Source organism: Temnothorax nylanderi, unplaced genomic scaffold (assembly GCF_030848795.1).
Source record: "Temnothorax nylanderi isolate EJ_2023f unplaced genomic scaffold, tnyl_v1.0 TNYL_tig0357_pilon, whole genome shotgun sequence".
Classification (NCBI taxonomy): domain Eukaryota; kingdom Metazoa; phylum Arthropoda; class Insecta; order Hymenoptera; family Formicidae; genus Temnothorax; species Temnothorax nylanderi.
Genome location: NW_027249419.1, coordinates 68872 through 88947, shown reverse-complemented (window position 1 = coordinate 88947; position 20076 = coordinate 68872). Strand labels below are relative to the sequence as shown.

Genomic DNA, 20076 nt, shown 5'->3' with positions numbered 1-20076 from the left:
ATTATTACGTATTATTGTAATAAACTTACCAATCTTCTTCGTTCGTTATAAATGTAGAAATGAAATGCACAAAAGGCAAAACGTTGCGTCAGCAACGTTTCAAAAATATTTCAGGACGACACACGAGACACATCCGTGTACGTCCGTGCAAGATAAACAGGGGAAACGCCGATCGTCCACTCTGAAAAATATGATAACAAGAGTGACATTAATATTTGTACAGATTCTCACTCGATTTTATTCCTTTCGCAAATGCTACGATGTTAATGAAAATATACCATATTCTGTATTGTCTTTCAAAGTTCGGGGCTAAATTTGAGATTGATTTACAATTTAGATAAAAAGTTGTTTTTTGGAAAAGAAATAGTACACTGTTGGAAAATTTGTGTTAAGTATAACATAAATCGCATGTCCCAAACGGTCCACTCAAATTTTTGTGTTAATTTAACATAATATGGATGTGTTAAATGGTAACACCGATACTATGTTAAAATATTTCAACAGAAAAGAAATGTAATTCTGATCGTAATTGGAGGTTAATTATGTGTACAATTAATAAAACTTTTATGTTGAAATTAAGATTGTAAGATAAAATCAACATTCTTTTTTTTGTAAATTTTTATTCCCACTTCTATTATAGAGTAAAATCAACACTCTTTTGTTGTAAATTTTAACACATTTAATAAATACATTCAAATTGTGTTACTTTAACATATTCTTTAAATTATTTTAATAATTTTACATATTAAATTTGTTTAGTTCAATTAACATAGCAGGCATATGTTAAATCTACACATGTATGTGTTGATTATTTTACACAAAACTTTTAACAAGGACCTTTTTTAACAAACTTACAAACATTTTCCAACAGTGTAGTAACAGTTATTTAGGTCGGTTCTACAATCAGTCGTGTGTCATAGTTGGATGTCGGAACGCAGGCGATGATTCAATGACAGATTTTCTTTTTCGAAAACGATTTTTACTTATTGGACCATCGGTTACGTTCCGACATTCGACTTCGACATACGACTGATCGTAGAACCAGCCTTACAGTCACTGAATCTATGTCTTTTACGTTCTATTAGATTTGCTATTTGTATACATTTTTTTGTCTTTGTATCCCTGGATAATTAATATCGATGTTTTAAATATTTTCTGCATACTTTTGATTGGAACGGTGCCTCCAGAACATCCTTAAAAGACATTTTTAAAATATTACATTTACATATATTTTTTAATCTTAATACTTTTATTGTTATTTAAAATAACAATGCATAATTCTAATAGAATTTATACTAATTAATAATATATTATGTACAATGTAATATGAAAATTATAAAACAGTATAATAATATCAACTAAAAATAAGATATAATAAAACTCTGAAAGTATTAATACTCTCTCTGTGTCTCCATCTTCAAATAATACTGATTAATATTATAACATTATTTAACAGATATATAATGAAACGAAATTTGCCCAGAAAAGACATTGCATATCTATCAAAACGTCGCTTGCGTCAATTAGCTGCACAAGAATCAGAACTTATATATGCTAGTTTCTTCAAAACGACTGTATCATCACATAGTGATAATGATGAAAAATCAGAATATTTAAAAAATGATTCTACAATGTATTCACATACAATACATAAACGTAAACAAACACATGCAATTGAAAATGGCACTATTAATGAACAAAATGAGAATAATATATCTGCAGCATATGAAAATGACGAATGTCGACAGTTAAACGAATCGGATTCAGAACAATCTTCTATAAACATTTCTTGTGACTCAATACCTCATGTGGCATCTGAAAATGTAAATACAACAGATAGTGATTTTAAAGATATCCTTGCTGTCTGGGCTACAGAGCATCAAGTCTCACATACTGCTCTGAGAGCATTACTTCAAATATTAAAACAACACTCTTGTTTTTCAAAATTGTCGATACATGCACGATCACTTCTACGAACACCGAGACAACAAGAGATACGCACAGTAACACCGGGAATATATTACCATTTTGGATTACTTAAATCTGTATTAAATATATTGAATTAACAGATTCTTTTCTTCGTCAGTGAAAAATTAACCAGAGATATATATTTTTTGACCAAACTGACTTTAATATCAAAGATTCTTACATTGACTTAACTCGACGTTTCGACACTGGTTTTGTGTCCTTTTCAAGAGATTTCTATCTAATCCTGTTCACGATTATTTTAACCATCCGTAAAGTTCTTGCAATTTTAGTAACTTTGTCAAACATTCTTATTTAAAAAGAGTCGCAATATAGAGTCCCGTAATCATAAATGCAAACGGAACCGACAGGTGACACGTCGTTCCGAAATGAAAGACGGCGATCGAGTTAAGTCAATGTAAGAATCTTTGATATTAAAGTCAGTTTGGTCAAAAAATATATATCTCTGGTAAATATATTAACATCCGTAAAGGATAATATTGATTGTGTGAAAATAACTATCAATGTTGATGGATTACCACTGTCGAAATCGTCATCACAACAGTTCTGGCCCATATTAGGTTCAGTTCTTCCATATGATAATGTATTTGTAATTGGACTTTATCATGGATATGAAAAACCGACAAATGCCAATGATTTTTTGAAGCAATTTGTTGACGAGGCTAAAGATATGTGCGAAAACGGTATTACCATTAATGGTCGTAATATAAATTGCAGACTTGAGGCTTTAATTTGTGATACTCCAGCGAAAGCATTTGTTATGTGTGTAAAAGGACATTCCGGTTATTCCAGCTGTACTAAGTGTGAAACAGAAGGAGAATATGTAGGAAACCGAATATGTTTCCCACAAATCAATGCACCACCTAGAACAGATGACGATTTCATTCGAAAGACTGACGATAATTATCACAAGATAGATATCACCTGCAGTTTGTTAGAAATACCACATTTTAAGCCTGTTACCAATGTTCCCTTAGATCCTATGCACTTGGTGTTCTTAGGAATTATGCGCAAAATAATATATTTATGGCTTTCTGGAAAATTGGATTATCGACTACAAAATAGAGCTGTTGAAGAAATTTCTACACGTTTAATAACACTGTTAAAGCCTGCAATACCTGTAGAATTTGCAAGAAAGCCACGAGCACTGAATTGTGTGAAATTATGAAAAGCTACAGAATATCGACTGATATTATTACACACGGGTCCACTGGCTTTTAAATCTATATTAAAAAAAAAACGTATATATCAACTTTATGACGCTACATGTGATTATTCGCATTCTTTCTTCACCAGATTTAAATCAATACATAAATTATGCGCAAGATTTGATATTTTTCTTTATTGAGACATTTAAGAAACTATATGGTATTGAGAATATGTCACATAATATTCACAGTTTTGTACATCTTGTTGATGACGTCAAAAGATTTGGACCGCTTGACAACTTTACTGCATTTAAATTTGAAAATTATATGAAAACATTGAAGAAATATATTAGGAAAACAGAGAGACCTTTACAACAAGTTGTGCGGAGATATTTTGAAAAAGAAATAAACTCGGATTTATCACTATCAACTTCTCTTTCATCACATTCTGTTTTGGTACATCCAAATTTAACAAATTTGCATTATGATGGTCCACTTGTTTCCAATTGTAACAATCCACAATATAAAATTGTGAAGTATAACGGAATTACATTGAAAGCTGGGACACTCGCGGATAGTTGTTGCGGCTTAAATTGTGGTGCCATTGTATGTATTGAAAATATAGCACACTGTTCAGAGCGAAATATTTCAGTCATTATAGGTCGCGAATTTTTAGAAAAAAATGACCTGTATAATATTCCTTGTCCATCATCATTACTTGGAATTTATAGTGTGCACTCATGCTCAGAATTGAAATCGTGGCCATTAAAAAATGTTGTGGCAGCCGTCGTCAGCCACCAAGAAGTCGTGGAATATGCGATACTTGGTTTGACGCGTCGGCAGGTTAAAACCGATTGATATTATCTGTCAAACTGCGGTTACTACGATTTGTTTGACAGGTCTTCGTGTATCCTAGCAACCGAGTTTTGCAAAAAGTCACCCATAGATGGATGCGAAACTCGTAATTAAAATTCAGCTACGAAGAAATATAAAGGGGACCGATTTCGAGGAAATCCGGCGATGGCAGAATTGTCCTACAGGTTTTCCTAAAGGTACAACCACGCCTCGTCTTTTGAATAACAAAATCCCTCCTCGTCTCAACAGGGCAGACGAGGAAGGTGCTACCAAGAGGCGCAAGACTCGCCCCGCTTCCTCTTGACCAGATTTTCGCGGTCAAGAGGAAAAAGGAAGCTCCTGCCGCAGCCTCCGGCGCTAGACGCCTCAAGGTAGGCGCTCAGACGCCTCCTTCAGGCGCTAGCCGCCCAACATCCGGCGCAGGACGCCTGGCTCACGGTTATAAGCCGTTACCAGCCGGCGCCAGACGCCCTACTCCCGGCGCTAGTCGCCAGGTCTTCGTCGCTCCGCCGACTCCAATCGCAGGTCGCTCCCTGCCTACTCTTTGCGCCAGTCGCTCTCCCTCTCCCGGCGCTAGACGCCCGACCTTCAGCGTTACACCGACTCCAGGCGCTAGTCGCTCAGTCGCCAGCTCCTCTCCAATCATCGGCGCGAGTCGCCCAACCCCGGTGATTTCTACACCACCTCGAAAGCGCCCCTTTGAGGTTGGAACGTCTACGCCGGTGTCTGGAGAATCATCACCGACCAATCCCTGGGTCATACCTCCTCTCATCACCCCGCCTTCACTGTCGCCCATCAGGAGGAATACCGAGGGGACGCAAACGACGGGGAACCAACAGCAGAGTACAGCTTCGCAGACAGCGCCTAAAGAACTTAGGGATTCAGCGACGCAGACAGAGGTGATCAATAGGTCCGAAGTCATCTCAAGGACCACGCAGACGAAGCAACGAGGAGGCAGAGGACGTCGAGGAAAATCAAGAAGATTGTAAAGCAAGAGGAAATTTAATAAATTGTAAAATGGTTTAACGAGTTGAATTAAATGTTGTTATAAAATAAAAATGTAAACAACAACAACAAAAATAAATAAATAAACAACAATAAATCTTAGCGATTTCTCAATCGGACGACCTGTCGTCTAAAATGTTATTAGAAAATATGTGAAGTTGCCGCATGAAAATGAAAAATATGCAGTTTTTCCATTGATACATAGCAAAATGTAATATGTATTGAAACAGAATTGCTGGCACGATGAAGATGTACGTAGTCGTTGAATTTGAAGATGGACTCTCAGTAGTTCCAAAGAATTGGTTGACTAAAGATCTGACGGAAGCCTTTTGGCCTATTTACACTAGTACTGCAAGACACGACAAAGCAGTTAAACGTATGGAGGAGCCGGAATCTACATGGACAAAATGTTCCATTCGAAAAATATATGGGACATATAGTAAGTAACATTATATTTGTTTCTGAAATATATGTGTATTATTATTTGTTTTCCACATGCAATATTAATGTTTGTTGATGTCTATTAATAATTATAGGACAATGGTACATGTTTTTATTTCCATTATGTTATTTTGTTGCAGTGAGTTATGACGTGGCAAGACAAAAGTTGAAACGAGCCGAAGAAGAGTCTGATCTTACATCAAATACCGAGAAAGACGAATCTCGTAAGAAAACAAGAAAAAATAGAGCTAAAAAGGATATGAACTCATCAATGAGCAGCAATGATATTGAACTGTCAGATGACAGTATTATATTAGACAGCATGGCAAAAGTACCGAACTTTTCAAACAAAAATATACATTTGAAAAAAACCGGAAATGCACAAAAAAGTAAGAACTTTATAAAGCACTAGCTTAAGGGGCACAACTAGTGTGACACTTTTGAAAAATCGATTTTTTTTGCATTTTTCGATAGTCTATAGCTTCAAGAATAACATACTAAAATTTTAAGGGTGGATCTCAAATAGTTTTTGAACGGCAGCCTTCTAAAAAGTAGCTGCTCGTCGGTCAAAAACGTGCATAAGCTGAGGGGCCCTGCGGCCTATTATTCTGGCTCTGTCGGCATCGTAAATATCATAATAGTGGAGGAAGGGACGCTACTCTCTTGTTCCTCTTGTCCTTTTCGTGCATTGTTGTCAGGGAGACGTGTTTTGGAGCCGCTCGACGCAAGTATATTTGAACGACTTATTTAGTTTTCTCGTAACCGTCCTACAGAGCACATCGCAGTATATCTCAGTAAAAATGAGTGAAAAACCTCATTATTCCAATCAAAAAGGCTCTCACGATCATCCTGTGCGTAGATCAACTTCAAGAAAACGAAAATTTACGGGAAATCGACACACGTTCGAGCAGTCCACCGCGCATACCAGTACGTCTGCTGAAAAACTATTACGTACTAACGACGAAGAAATTGTGATTGATCCAACTCATGGGTATTGCATTCTTCAGTTTGTTTCGGTTTTCTCTGCAATCAGCAATTTAGTGATGTGCAAAACTTGTGAAAAAAATGTCACTTTTAATCAAGCAAGTCCGCGGGGCTTAGGATTTAAAATTGCTGTGATGTGTGAATGCGGTGTTTCGTACATCAATTCCGGACCTATGATTGGAAATGCATGCGAAGTAAATAGACGTATAGTGAGTGTGATGCGACTCCTGGGTGTCGGAATAAATGGACTGAATCTTTTTTGTGGTTTAATGGATTTAGTGAGAAAATTCAATACTCAAACTTTCGCTGGATGCTTCGAGAATTTATGGAAAGCAGCAGAATCGGTTTATCAATTTAGTGTGAAAAGAGCCATAGAAGAAGAGAAGAAGCTGACATTAGAAAAAGAAAATTCAGATACAAATTTGACAGTTTCTGGAGATGGTACGTGGAAAAAACGTGGCCATACTTCACGTTTTGGCGTAACAACTCTTGCAGGAAAGCATTCTAAAAAGATCGTCGATTCAAGTGTGAAATCTACTCACTGTCATAGTTGTCAATTCTGGGAGAAAAAAAAAGATAGCGATCTTGAAAAGTACGAAGAATGGCTCTCACAGCATGATGATTGCGATGCAAATCACTCTGGATCGGCTTCAAAAATGGAAGTCGATAGTGTAAAAGAAATGTTCGATCGCTCGATTGATTATCATGGAGTGAAATATATGCGGTATATTGGCGATGGTGATAGTGCCACATATAAAGGATTACTGAATTTGAACCCATATGATGTTCCTGTAGAAAAACTAGAGTGCTATTTACACGTAAAAAAAAGAATGGGAACGCGATGCCGTAATGTGAAGAAACGAATAAAGGGCTTAGGAGGAAAAAGTAAGAATACAATGACATTAACTGACAAGTTAATTAATAAGCTCCAAAAATACTACGGCCTGGCGATCATGAGACATCAAGATAACGTGGATGAAATGTATAAAGCAATCTGGGCTACATTTTATCATTTGAGTTCGAGTGACAAAAATCCAAACCATGGAAACTGTCCAGAAGACGCAGAGAGCTGGTGCGCTTATCGCCGCGCGGAGGCTGAAGGATTGGACTTGACAAAGTTCAAGCACGATTATCACCCACTAGATCCAAAGGTCAAAGAAGCTCTGGAGCCAATATACACGGACTTGACTAGGCGTGAGTTGCTCGACAGATGTAAGGGAAATAATACGCAAAATAACAACGAAAGTTACAATGGCTTGCTTTGGCACTTTGCTCCGAAACACCTCCACAATGGATTGAAAACCATTGAATTATCCAATTATCTTGCTGTTGGGATATTCAATGATGGATTTCTATCAATTCTGAAAATGTTCAGCGTGATGGGAATAATAATTGGATCTGCAGCAAGGGATTATGCCGTTGATAGAGATGAAACGAGGCTGCGCCTAGCAGAGTATCGTCATCAGGCTGCTTCGAAAGAGGGTCGATTAGCTCGAAGGAAAGCTTCAGCAACCCAGCAGGTACTTTTCGAGGAAGAGGAAGGTGAATTATATGGGCCTGGAATAGCAGATTAGCTGTAAGTATGATATTTCTCGATTTATAACAATGAAATCAATATTTTTATCTTTAAACGCGTTTTTCTCAAAACGACATTTTTCAAATTTGCTGCAGTTCTAACTCGAATACAAATCATCCGATCAACTTGAATTTTTTGGAGCGTGTTTAGTATTTGTTTTTCCATACAATGACCTTCCAGTTTTTTGATTGGATGAAAAATGTCAATTTGCCATGCAAAAAACCGCGAGATTTTTAAGCGTAATTTGAAATTTTTTTTTCAAAACTCCGCCATTTTGTTGGATTTTAATTTTTTTTCATAATCCTACGTCATTGTACGGGAAATACCTTCTAGTTTAACGGACATTTTTTGTTTTTTTTATTTCAGGCACTCTGAAGGCCGCAATCACTGCAGCAGTGGGAGAACTTTTTTTTTTGGAAACTCGGGAGATGACACATAAGTCGCTGAAAATTGATTATTTTCATACAAAAAAATTACTGCACATAGATCATTTATACACAAATATATTCTCAAAATTTCAAAACATTCGATGCAATACTTTTCTTTTAATAAATTCCCGAAAATCACCTTTTTTGGGGCAGTCACACTAGTTGTGCCCCTTAAACGGAAAAAATATACTCCCCAAATTTCCTGTTTCTAAGTTTAGGGGTTTGGGCTGGGCGTTTATGAGTCAGTCGGGACATTTGCTTATATATTAATACACTAAAAAATAATAGAATAATGTTTCAGTAACGTATTGTTGTATGATTTTCAGGTTTTGATGACAGATTATATGATAAGAGACAGAGTACAAAGACAATGGAAAATACTGCATCAAACAATCACTACAATGTAGGAAAGAAAGATTTTCGTAAGTATAATTTTTGTTGAAATGAGATTTACACAAAAAATTTATAAGTGGTTATCTTGGGTTTATAACTGAATATATCTATATTTTAGATATCTATGGCTACGTTCAGCGGAAAAGCAGCTCAGTTAGTGTCAGTGGACCGCTCGACGTTTTCGCGGTGCGCGCCGTGGAAAGTACAAAAATGAGTACACGAAATAGTCAACTTTATTGTGGGTTACACTGGACTTCGCACTCGCGATTTCGCACTCGCTACATTCCTCCGTTTTCTCGACGTCGATCAATGTATCGCGTGCGAGTTATGATGGCTCACTGCCGTCCCGGACGGAGCAGGCGAGGGATCGCGGCCGGAGCTTCGCGTCGAGGAATTCGGTGACGTGAGAAACGCTCGTTGGCTCCAAATCGTCTATTGGTCGCGGTGCTTGCGATCACGCGAGAAACACCTGTGCCGTTTGCTCGAAAACACACAAAAAAAGGGGGGAGGAAACCGTCGCGATTTGGAGCCTTTCAAGCGTTCTCGAATAATGCTTGCTGTCTCGTCGAAGTTCGAGAATTTTCAGCTCGCATTTATTCAATTCTCAACAGTGAGCACTCAGTGAGTCGCTGACCGTACGAGTTGTTTTCATTTATTTTTGCCGGTCCATTGGTTTAGAACATTTTTGCTTGACGCGCGAGGGTCAGCGTGACAATGCGCGCAACTAGTAGGTGGACCACAACAATCTCCAGGAAAAAGGATTTGGAGGAGCATCAGCCGGACCTAGGACACGCGCCCATAGGGTCGGCGTCGTCGGCGGAGCATCAGCTCCAAAAAGGAACTTTTTCCCCAGGAACAAAGTCCCGTATTCATCTCTCGAGGACCTGGGACACCCGCCTATAGGGTCGGCGTCAACGTCCGACCACCAAAAGGGCGCCCGGACAACTTCTATAGGAAGTCGGTCCGGAAACCTGTTCCGGGGCATCTCAAAAGAGGTGCGCATAGGTCGGCGTCAACGGCCGACACCCAAAAGTGCACACGGACGACTTCTCCAGGAAGTCGGTCCGGAAACCTGTTCGGGGGCATCTCCAAAGAGGTGCGCACAGGTCGGCGTCAACGGCTGACACCCAAAAGTGCACACGGACGTCTTCCCCAGGAAGTCGGTCCGGAAATATCATCAGGGGTACTTCAAAAGGAGTGCGCACGGGTCGGCGTCAACGGCCGACAACCCAGAGTACACCCAGACATCTTCTACGGGGAATCGATCCGGAATCATCATCGGGGACGTCTCCGAGGCGTCCTTCCCATCCAAGAAGTTGAAAACCTGGTGCAGCGGTACCGAAGGAAGGGGACCTCCACATGGTGCTGCGCGTGGAAATTTCCACCCGGGAGCGTCCGAAAGGGGGGCACGGGGGACAAGCGTGATAATCACGCGCGGCGATATGGGAGCGCGTGCGAAAACACACAAAAACCGAAAGAGAAAGTTGTGACGTCACGGCGAACGACGAAAACAACCCGAGAGTAGGGATGGCTCGGCATGGTGGGGAGCCAGCGCGAGATAGGCGGCTCGAGGCAGTCTCTCGAGTATCGCCATAGCGAACGGACGTGTCTCGTGTAGTAACGGATATCGCGAGCGTAGAACACAACGACAGTTATCGGAGATACTTAACAATCGGGAACTCCCGCATAATCGCGCGTTAAATACTCGCTCAACACTAGCGAGAGATAATTAATTATCAAATTAACATTCCGTGATAGTGAAATAGAACGGTGACGACTTAGTGCGTATCGAGTATATTACCATCGTGGACATTGGGTCTCACGACTACGAGATATTGTGCGAACAGCGTCATTTATTATATTTAATCCACTGGGATCAATAAAATCGGCGTTTGCGGAAATTATTGCAAATAAAGCGCGATTCACACCGAAGTGTGGCGACTCCATTGTGAAGCACCTTTATGAATTGTGAAACGATCTGTAGAGCTGAAATAACGATCTGAAATTAAAGAATAGTGAATTCTAAAACAAAGTCTCAAGATTAATTATATAATTAGTGATACTTACCTTCTACTTACCTTGTCCCTTGGCGATGATCCCTCGTTGTCCAGCGGCGATCCGGTATGCGATGTAAAGCGAGGATCCGGAGACGATCAACAGCAGCGACGATCCATCCTGGGCAGGGCCTGCAACAGAAGAAGAATATTAGCACATAATTATTTTACATTATCGAGACGTACCTTTATCCAGTATGCGAATAGGCGAGGATCTGGAGACGGGTAGCAGCAACGGTGAACCATCAGGGGCATCAGTCTGAAAGAAAGGAATAATATTAGCGTCTGGTTAAGAATCGGGGCGTGGATACAGGGTATATTCCGAACGATACCTGTTTGGCTTAGTTTTGTTTTTTGATATTGGCAGCCACTTAACTAAACTAACCGAGAAGTGTTCCGAACCCAACATAACCTGCAAATAGGTCAACGGTTACAGTGATACGCAGACCAAAGCAAGTGAAACCAAATAATAAGTTTAAAGTTGATAAGTTAAATAAAATTGACAACACAATGTCAGACGAAATGTTCAATTTGGAAATTCAAGATCGCGACAACAAGATATACAACTTCTTAGTGACAAAAGACGTTTATGATTTTGCTCATAATGGTAAGTAATTGTAACGTTATTTTAGTCGCAAAGATTTTATTATAATTAAAATTTTCAGACTCATCATACGCAGAAAAATTTCTCGTTATGCAAAAACAAAAATATCCCGAATTATTTAAAAACCGGAATCCCGAAACTTATGATAAAAAAGTATTACAATTATCAGATGGATCTCATAACATAAGTCTTTATGTACCTGATAATATTTATAAACGTGCTAACAAAGGTAAGTAAACTTACAATAGGAAAGATCTTTTTGCGCATTTTCTTATTTTTAATTATATTTTATTTCTACAGATTTACAGTTTGCTACAGAACTATTCCATAAGTACAATAAAGAAATAGCCAAGCAAATACCTCACTGTATAGACACAAACAATTTTGACAAAGTGGAAAATATTCTCAATAACATTGAATTGGATAATGGAAATACTTTTAATGACATTGAATTGGATAATGGAAATACTCTTAATAACATTGAATTTGATAATGGAAATACTCTTAATAACATTGAATTGGAAAATTCTAATGAAAGCGACGATAGAGAAAATACAGCCGTAAGATGTAGGTAATACTACAGGTAATAAAATCTTTATTGTAGAGTTTAAGATTGTAATTGTAAGATTGTATAACCACTTAAGATCTTTTTCAAATGTCCTAACATTATTGTTTTCTCCGTACTTTTTTTCACCTTTCCACAGTAAATTCATACCGAGCATTTAGACGATGATTCCAAGCAGTCATCGGAATCTGATTCTGATAATTTTATCTATTGTCCCTAAAACACGAAATATAAGTGTTATTTACATCTTTTCTTTTTCGTGCGACCTTGCTGACTCACCCTACATTATATAATAAATTTTATGTATTAAAATTAAAAATATATAAATTAAAAAGAATACATCTTCTAGGCGTTCAGAGACACCATTGGACCAATGAGCAAACAAAATTATTATTATTTTTATATCGACAGTTCAGTAAATCTTTAAATGAAGGAAAAATGACACATAGCTCTTTCTGGAATAAAATATCGGTAGAAATGAAGAAGAAACATTATGTAATTACCGCATCACAATGTAGCACAAAAATGGAAAATTTAAAAAAATCTTACAAGAAATGTCGTGATCATAATCGCCAAACAGGAAATACACCAAAAAGAATTGAGCATTACGATGTAAGTATAATAGATAAATAATAATTGTTAAAGTATCAATATTTATTTAGCAAGTATTATCAATTTTTTACTTTTTTCAGATTTTACATGAAATATTTGCTAAATCACCCTGGATGGAACCTTTATCTGTTATTGGATCTAGTACGCCTCTTGGCCATCACATGGATGAGGAACCTTCAACTTCAAGTTAGTAATATTTTTTCAATTGACACAAAAATAAATTACATAAATTTTACATAAACTATATAAAAAATTGTTTTCAGGAGGTTTAAAACGTAACAATAAGGATGATTATCTAAGAGAACTTTTGGAATTAAAAAAACAAAAGATAGACATTGATAAAGAATATAAAACAAACAAATTGGCAATACTTAGAGATATTAAAAATAAGCTATAATTTAAATTTAAAAAAGTAAATACTTTGTTTTTTATATATTTGTGTTTTAGTTAAAGTTTTTATTTTTTTTTAAGTTCAAGTTGTGTTCGATATTTTTTTTTGTTTAACAAAAAGCATTAATAGTAATAATAGTTATTTATAGTCAGTTAAGAGTCATTTAATAGTCATTTATTTTAATACAGTGATACTTCTAAAAGTGATATTTTTTGTTGTTTATTATATATATATATTTGTTTGAAAGAGGTTACTGTATATAATGATTTTAATAAAAAGTTGTAGACATAAAATAAAATTGTTTTTATTAGTCACCACGATATAATATATAAAAGTATAAAATAAAAATATGAAATTTTATATATGTATGTCCTCATTCAAATTTATATTAACTGCAAGAGAATTTTTTATTTGTTCCCTTTTGATGATTCCTTCTTGTTGTTGTTCTGAAGTAATAATCAAGGGTCCATGATCTTCTATCTCGTTTGGGAGGATAACTGGATATTCAATCTCATCTCTTTGCATGAGACAAATGTTATGAAGAACACAACAGCTAATAATATAGTAGGGAATGAGGTCTGTCCTTCGCATTGGCAATTTATCCAATATATATCTCCATCTTCCTTTTAAAAGACCTATAGCCTGTTCTATAATCATCCTGCTTCTAGATAGAGCATTATTATAACAGATTTCGTCAGCTGATAAATGTCCATTATCCTTGTATGGCACCATCACGAATGTTTGCAGAGAATAAGCTGAATCTCCTATAAGATGTTTATTATAACCAAAATAATTTTCATTGCACTTTTGTTGAATTCCTGAGTATTTAAATACTCTCATGTCATGTACCGATCCCGGCATTCCAGCGTAGCAATGGATAAATTCTTTCTTTTCATTGCACACTACCTATAAACAGGAATAATATTTTATATTTTATTTTAATATAATATTGACAATTTAATAATATTAAAAATTTAATATTTTATAATACTTCATACTTGTAGCTGTATAGAGTGATGTCCTTTTCGATTAACGTAAGCAAGCCCATCTTTTTTTGGAGGTGCGATTGTAATGTGCGTTCCATCTATTGCTCCAATTACGCCTGGAAAATTATATTTTCTCTGTATATATCTGCTTGTTCTTTCCGCTTCTTCCAACGTCGGCCAATGAATAAAATAATTTCGGAAATAGCATAAAGCTCTCACTACTCTTTTTACAGCTCGCCAAGCTGTTGCATTCCCCACATCAAACTTAGTTACAACAAATCTATGTAAATAAAAGTTATAAATGAATATCTGCTTAAGGATATAATTTTTAAGGATATAAAGAACATTTTAAGCAAAAAACATCGATTTTTTACTGACCAAAGTGATGTTCCCTCTTAAAATAATTGTATGTACATAAATAATTACCTGTATGAATCAGGTGTTCCTAATACATACAAAGCAATATACAATTGCTTTTCAGGAGAAATAACAGGACCACTTTCTTTAGTTTGCAAATATGGCTTTAATATGTTTAACAAAAAGTAAAAAGTGGTGCGACACATCCTGGAAAAACCACATGTAAAATTAAAAGCAAAATGAATAGCTTATTTAATTATTATGTGTTGACTCACCGAAAATGGCGTTTAAATTCTTGATTATCATAGGCATAGATTACTGTGAAAATAAAATTTTTTACTCGCGGCTTTTTTGTACGATTATTTTCGCGATTATTTTCTTTAAGAAAAAATTCGACATCTTCATCATCACTCTCACTTGAACTAGAACTTGTAAAAAGCACGTCAAGTATCACTGCTTTATTTCTACTCATTTTTACTATTATAATTTTTATTATAATATTTTTATTAACTTTAATTAACTTTAAACTATTATTCGGTTTAATTTGCTTTGGTCTGCAAATATAGCGTATCACTGTAACCGTTGAGCTATTTGCAGGTTATGTTGGGTTCGGAACACTTCTCGGTTAGTTTAGTTAAGTGGCTGCCAATATCAAAAAACAAAACTAAGCCAAACAGGTATCGTTCGGAATATACCCACAAAATTACCTTCTCGGTAATCAGAGGTAAAACCGAGTGGCGACCGTGTGATAGGAAAATAGCCGCGAGAATCGGGCCGAACTCTTGCCGTCCGGTCACAACATAACTTACAAAATAAATGTTCGCACTGTAAGAATTGTTTGTCTTAATATTATTCAATTGAAAATGTATTCATGAGATATTTGAACGATTGCAGTGTTCTCGAACTTTAAATATTTTCCTATTTCTTTTTTGTTTACTTATGTGCAATCCTTTTTTAAGAAAACGATTATTTTCGCTAGTTTTAAATATGTACTTCATATGTACTCAAATCACTATGTGATTTAAAGTTCGACAGCACTGCAATATTCTATAAGGAAATCGTATGTGACATAAAACAGGCAGTAATCTATTATTCTATAGCAATTCTCTCATCACGTATGACACTCGAAGTAACATAAGCATTAAACTCGGCGTTATTGCGGTATTAATTGTCAGTATTAATATTTGTAGTGTATAATGTACACACATTGGCAATAATTTACAATGCACATATAAATAAATATGAATTTATAAAATATAAAAGAGTACCAATTATTTAACCCTAATCGAACGTAATAAGTATATACCGTGCATATTCTATCCTTGGTTCTATATTGATACCTGAGATATTCTTGGTATTTACTGCGGGATATTCTCAGTAGATACTATGAACTAGGCGTGAGGCGGAAATAGGAATGTTCTGAGTATGTTCTCAGAAAATCGTGGTACGTATCTCGAATGTTGTGAGAATATACGCAATCTACTGCTGAGATATCCTTCGAACATTCTCAGTATCTACTTGTGCTGTATGGGATATTAATTTCATTAAGGCGGAAGGAGGGGTGACCCTGATCGGAGCACGTACGCTGCTCCGTGCGGCTCCGTTGCAGTCTCAGCATTCTGGGAACAGAACTGTGACTCGCTTTCTTCTCGTCACGTTCCTCTTTAATAATTTAATAATTTTAATTGCCTCATCTTATATTAATATTTTCTATTTTGATCACGTATTGATTTATTAAGCATGTTCTTATTCCTGAAGGCTGGTCGGGCTACGACATTCCTCCCCCTTTGAAAAAAGAAAACGAATGGTTTACATGAGTTTTCGTCTTACATAATTTACATTGAGTTTCTTAACTTACATCGTTATTTAATACAATATTGCGGTATCGTTTTCCCTTTTGGGCATTATATTATTGTCGGGTGTTTCTCGGCCGCTTGCCGTATGATATATATGTTCTTGAATAATTCGTAGTTTGCACATAGGGTTTAGATTTGGATTCATTAGTATTTTTGGTTTATTTTTATTCTTTTGTATTATATATATTACCGCTATTGCTATAATTGTGAGTACAGTTCCCGTAAAACTTGAAAGTATCGGGTATGTAGTGTATTTATGTATATCTATCTCGCTTTTATCTAAATCGCTGTCGATTTCTGTCAGTTGTTTGCTTAAATCCATAAGTTCTGAGGGATTTTGTATAATTTTCCTGAATTTCGACATTCTGGCAACGTCCAGTTGTTGATTCGTCTGTTGTGCATGTCTGAATGTTATGTTATAATCGGGCAGGTGTGTCTGTATGTACGTCGTTCTTTCGCGTGCGTTTGTTCTTGCCGTCATGTCAGGCGTTACTATCTTACATTTGTCTCTTAGCGTTATTTGACCTGTCCGTTCGATTTCTATCTTTTGCATCGCTTTGTTTCTACACGTTATTTCTATGGCTTGTTTAGTTTGAGTGGAATATAGCCATGAGTTCGGATTACTTAATGCTATCCATATCGTTGTGTTGGCGTGTATGCTTCGAATACTGCAATGATTTAAATGTGTATCTATAGCTACATACGCTTGTACTTCGCATAGCGCATTATTATCTACGTGATGAACGGGGTGGTTTCGCTCGCATACATATGAATTGTCATCCTTAATACATTTATTTAATTCGTTTTCCGCAATTGTACAATATGTTCGGCTATCGGTATCTATCGCTATAAGTTGTTGATTTATTTCTACAAATACAAATATATCTATTTGAAACGAAAAGTGTGTTCCCTAAGGTATCTGCGAAACTATGTCTCGTAAATTATTTATTATATTCTCAATCGGAACTAATCTTATGTTTAGTATTCCATTTTTCGCACTAGTTAAATGTTCTATAATGTTTGTCATATCATTTGTTAAATCATTTAAAATTGCATTCAGTATTAGAAAGTGTTCGTCGAGTTCTTCTCGATGTCCATACCCGGCTTTTTCGCGTAACCAGGTTTCTCTCATCCTTTCTGTAATATTTAGAAATCGATTTTCATTTTCTTGTAGAACCTTTTCCATATCATCCACGTGCGCAATAGTTGCATTTAATATTTTTATTTGATTTTTCACGGCGTGTTGTAATATTTGCTGGTTTCCTTGCATCATTTTTAATTGTTCCTTTATGATTGTTTCATCATCGGCATCCATTGTTCCGAATAATGTTTTAGCTATCGTTCCTAAACCATTGATTAATCCTCTTCGTGTTTTCCTTGGGTTTTGGTATGCGATTTTCAATCGTCTTAATACCATTGTTACTTGCTCGTTATCTTTTTCTGTTATTTGAAGCAAGGTTTGGCAGGTTTGCCTCATGCCTTCTTCTAACGGTTTATCATAGCACAGCGCTTTGGTTTGTGCCATGTAATTTTGTAGTTGTTGGTATCGGTGGTCCATAGCTGTTTGAGATCACAAGTGCATCGTAGCGTGCATCGGTCTCGTCAAATGAAAGGGCACAATGCGCGTGCCTTCTCTGTATTATAAGTTCATCGTTTCAATAAAATCCTAATCCTAATATGTAAGTTCTGAATACTTTGCATTATAACGTGGGTTTCTCTAAAGGCAGTTCGCAATCGATAACTTTCAAGACGTTTCCAGAACGCTGTTTTCATACCCTTGCGCGATGGAGAAACCTACGCTATAAACAGTTACCGGTGTGACAAACAACAACATTGCTAACGGCCGGTTAGCAATGTTTCGTCTCGCGTCGACGCGATGCGGTGACGTAGGCAGCCGATTGCCAATCAGGTGCGACTCAATGCGTGTCATAGCCCTTTGCCGACAATCACAAGGAAAAATCGGAGGTCACCGCCAACGCTTCGAAACAATTGGTCATTGCGAGAAGAAGCTCCCGTATAAAAGAGCTTGCTTCGTCGCGCACCCGGCTCTTTGTCGAAAGTCAATTGCATAGAATCTCCGCTCGCTAAACCGCTTAACTACGCTAGTTAACACCGCTGTGTACACCGCTTTGAGTTCGCTCTTCGCTATCGCGCTTCGCGAACACGCTTTCACCACCGCTACATGCCGTACTAACATCTGTGCGCGCGTTTACGGCTTCTTGCTTTGCTAAAAGTAAAGGAACACTGTATCCATTGTATATATTGAGACTTTATTGTAATATACTTATTTTATTGGACTTATACGTATTTGACTTGTGTGAACCGCTTTCCTCGTGGTCGTCTTCCTCGCGCCATCAATCGCGCCTTCGCGCACTCTCGCACAATAGCTATGATGTCCAGTTTGATTACCATTTTCCATACTGACTCGACCTGGTTCATTACTCCGATTTTTTCGAAATATATACCCGGCTCGTGTGTGAATTTTTTCACTTCAAACGATTCACGGATATCAGGTTCGGTCTTCGTACAGGTGCTCCATGCCATTAGCATTCTGTAATAAAAAACATTTCCTAGTATTTTATTTTGGCTTCCTTTGTGTTGCTATATTCATATTTTTCGATGAATGCAACTAAGCTTTCAGCGATTTTTTTTTCGCTGTCTCGTACTTATCTATTTCTTCCTATGTTTTTTTACTTTTCTTTCCTTCTACGGTTTAATTTTCTACAAACGCTTTTAATCGGTTTGTGTGGACGCGTAGAGTTTTTCTCCCCATCTTAATTGCATAATTAACATCCGAATTTTTTTCAATAATTGTGTAGGGTCCTACCCATAATGAGTCTAGTTTTTTCGAACGTCCCCGACGAACAGTCTCGTCGTATAAGACTTTATCTCCTACTTTAAAAGTGCTGTTTCTCGTCTTCTTGTCGTAGTTGTCCTTTGCTTTTAATTTTTCTTCTTTGAGGTGCTCTCTTGCAATCTGCTGGGTGGCGCGTAGTCTTTCTCTTAATTCCTGCGCGTAGTCATCGTATGAGTACGTCGACCTTGGACGTTGTGATAGGGCTGTAGGCAGTGTCGCCCGATGCCCGTATATTAGTTCGAACGGCGTAAATCCTGTTGCCGTGTGCGGAGTGGTATTATATGCGAACATTGCATAGGGAATCCACTCGTCCCAATCCGTCTGTTCTGAATTAATATAGTGGCGGAGATACTCCGCTAATGCGCGATGAGATCTTTCTAGTGCGCCATTGCTTTCTGGGTGATAGGCCGTTGTCTGTATTTTCGCGATTTTTAATAGTTTGCAGGTATTCTTAAATAATTCGCTCAAAAAATTAGTTCCTTGATCTGTTAGAACTTTTTCCGGAATTCCGTGTTCAAATATTATTTTTGTAACGAATTCTTTTGCAATTGTTGCTGCTTTTTGATTCGGGATCGGAATTGCTTTGCTAAATTTTGTCAAGTTATCTTGAAACGTTAATATATACCTGTTTCCGTTATTAGTAATTGTCAACGGTCCTACGATATCTAATGCGCATTTCTCGAATGGTTTATTCGCGGTATCTGTTACTACCAAAGGCGCTTTATTTCTTCGCGTTAATTTATTTTTTTGACATAATTCGCATTTCGCTATATATTCTTCTACATCTTTAGTTATACCTCGCCAATTGTGTGTTAATCGAATTCGATTTATTGTTCGTTCTACCCCCTGGTGTCCTTCTAGGGGCGCGTCATGGTACTCATATAATATGCGTCGTTTTTCTTCCTCGCTATATCTTCGTTCGGTGTCGTTGGTCTCATCTTCCTTGCCAGTAGTTATATTAGCCACGTGCCGACTTAA

The 20076-nt window shown here is 36.9% G+C and overlaps 3 protein-coding genes and 1 pseudogene across 4 annotated transcripts; 3 read left to right on the top strand and 1 right to left on the bottom strand.

Moving 5' to 3' along the window:
• The first annotated feature begins 1620 nt into the window (after window positions 1-1620).
• Window positions 1621-5241, top strand: LOC139781722 (uncharacterized; annotated as a pseudogene).
• LOC139781721 (uncharacterized) lies at window positions 5153-8974 on the top strand. The gene is made up of 4 exons (XM_071720603.1): window positions 5153-5433; window positions 5576-5824; window positions 8750-8845; window positions 8955-8974. The coding sequence occupies exons 1-4, from the start codon at window positions 5238-5240 to the stop codon at window positions 8972-8974; spliced, it is 561 nt and encodes a 186-aa protein (XP_071576704.1). The 5' UTR covers window positions 5153-5237.
• LOC139781729 (uncharacterized) lies at window positions 5959-10848 on the top strand. 2 transcript variants are annotated; one of them, XM_071720609.1, is made up of 3 exons: window positions 5959-7995; window positions 8362-8845; window positions 8935-10848. In XM_071720609.1, the coding sequence occupies exon 1, from the start codon at window positions 6236-6238 to the stop codon at window positions 7991-7993; it is 1758 nt and encodes a 585-aa protein (XP_071576710.1). In that variant the 5' UTR covers window positions 5959-6235; the 3' UTR covers window positions 7994-7995; window positions 8362-8845; window positions 8935-10848. The 2 variants fall into 2 exon arrangements, with proteins under 2 accessions (XP_071576710.1, XP_071576709.1); XM_071720608.1 differs by having other exon boundaries at window positions 5959-8845.
• A 2551-nt stretch (window positions 10849-13399) lies between these two features.
• Window positions 13400-17799, bottom strand: LOC139781720 (putative nuclease HARBI1). Its single transcript, XM_071720602.1, has 4 exons — window positions 17665-17799; window positions 14455-14549; window positions 14041-14308; window positions 13400-13948 (listed from the first exon to the last, which is right to left on the bottom strand). Exons 1-4 carry the CDS (start codon window positions 17797-17799, stop codon window positions 13400-13402), a joined length of 1047 nt encoding a protein of 348 aa, XP_071576703.1.
• Between the last annotated feature and the right edge of the window lie 2277 nt (window positions 17800-20076).